Source organism: Penaeus monodon, chromosome 34 (assembly GCF_015228065.2).
Source record: "Penaeus monodon isolate SGIC_2016 chromosome 34, NSTDA_Pmon_1, whole genome shotgun sequence".
Taxonomy (NCBI): Eukaryota; Metazoa; Arthropoda; class Malacostraca; order Decapoda; family Penaeidae; genus Penaeus; species Penaeus monodon.
The window spans coordinates 30,575,751-30,577,126 of NC_051419.1; the positions used below are offsets into that span (position 1 = coordinate 30,575,751).

At 38.0% G+C, this 1,376-nt stretch overlaps 1 protein-coding gene across 1 annotated transcript in view; it reads right to left on the reverse strand.

Annotated features, from left to right (window-relative positions):
- Positions 1 to 1,326, reverse strand: part of LOC119594707 (vam6/Vps39-like protein) — a gene marked incomplete in the record, with an annotated part of 13,484 nt that extends 12,158 nt beyond the window's left edge. Inside the window, 1 exon segment of the mRNA XM_037943765.1 lies at positions 1,130 to 1,326. Coding sequence (XP_037799693.1) covers positions 1,130 to 1,202 — 73 coding nt within the window.
- Between the last annotated feature and the right edge of the window lie 50 nt (positions 1,327 to 1,376).

Consider the following 1,376-nt stretch of genomic DNA (forward strand, 5'->3'; position numbering starts at 1 on the left):
TGTACATCGAAACTCGTTCACTCAAATGGGAATATTCCTGATATTCCAAGCATCTACCTATATTCCATAAAATTCACATAAAAACACACATGCTACTATACACTCATTTATCTAATTTGAAAAGAAATATTTATCACATGGAATTATAGAAACAAAATGCCATACTTCTTTACAGAACAAGAGTAATGCAGATTCCAAGAACACAGTACGGGACACAAATGGCTGAACTAATAACAGAAATTTTACCTACACTTCCTTTCTTTTCTTCAAGGCAAAAGTTGACAGGTTGGTGATAATAACAACATAATAAATAATAGGTAGGAGATATTAACAATTTGAAAGACAACAGGCATGTTGTATTCAGTTATTTTCTACAATGCATCTTCACTGCAAAATAAAACAGAGGATACGTGTTGTGTAGCCACTCTAACAAACTTCACATCAATGTACAAGGAAGGAGCACTGTAATATAACAGTAACAGTGAAGGAATGATGGCTGATTGCATCTGGCATGTATAGGAAAGCAACAACCTTTCCAAATTTTATTCTTATCGAAAATGACTTTATGTTAAGTTTGTTTTAATATGTTTAAACTTGATATGGATTTAGACCACTCTTACATTCACAGAGATTTTTTATATCTAATTAGATGGTTGCTTTCTTACATATTTGTCACACAGATCATACCTAATTGACAGGCCCTGCCTTATTCATATTTTCTTGTTAATAACATGCTCCTCGTTTGTTAAAAGGCATACATAGATATTCTGGTATACTTAAATACAATTTACATGGTCATTACCAATTGTTTGCAACTAGTTCCTCTCATTTTCACCTTTATTACATTCCCCACAAAAACCTCTTCGTCATTCTCAAAACGAGAGCAAATATGACACAAAAACTCGTGTCAACGTCTTTGTTTAATCCAACCACGCCCCTATTATATGCGAACAAAACCATCATACAAAACAAATAGCCAACAAAACAACAGAATCAAACAAACCCATAACCCCCAACAGCCCTGTCGCCCCAAAATCCCCAAAGGAAAAGAAAACCAACAAAATGCCACTTTTCTCCCCCCGAATCAGGAAATGACAAGTGCAACGTCCCGCGCTCCTCTCCTCCTCACCGTAAGCGGTAACAGCTTCAATCTGCAACGGCAGCTTCTCCAGAATAGGAATGGCCTCGTAAGCATCATGCATTCTCTCTCTCTTTTGGGACACGGGGAGCAAAAACAGGACATTAGAGACGACTCAATGACGCCATCATCACCCTCTCTCCGACGACCTCTCGCTACACCCTCTTGTTTGTTTACTTCAACAGCTGATCTGACGTCATGTGACACACGTGAGCGTCGCCTTGCGTGTTGTACGGAC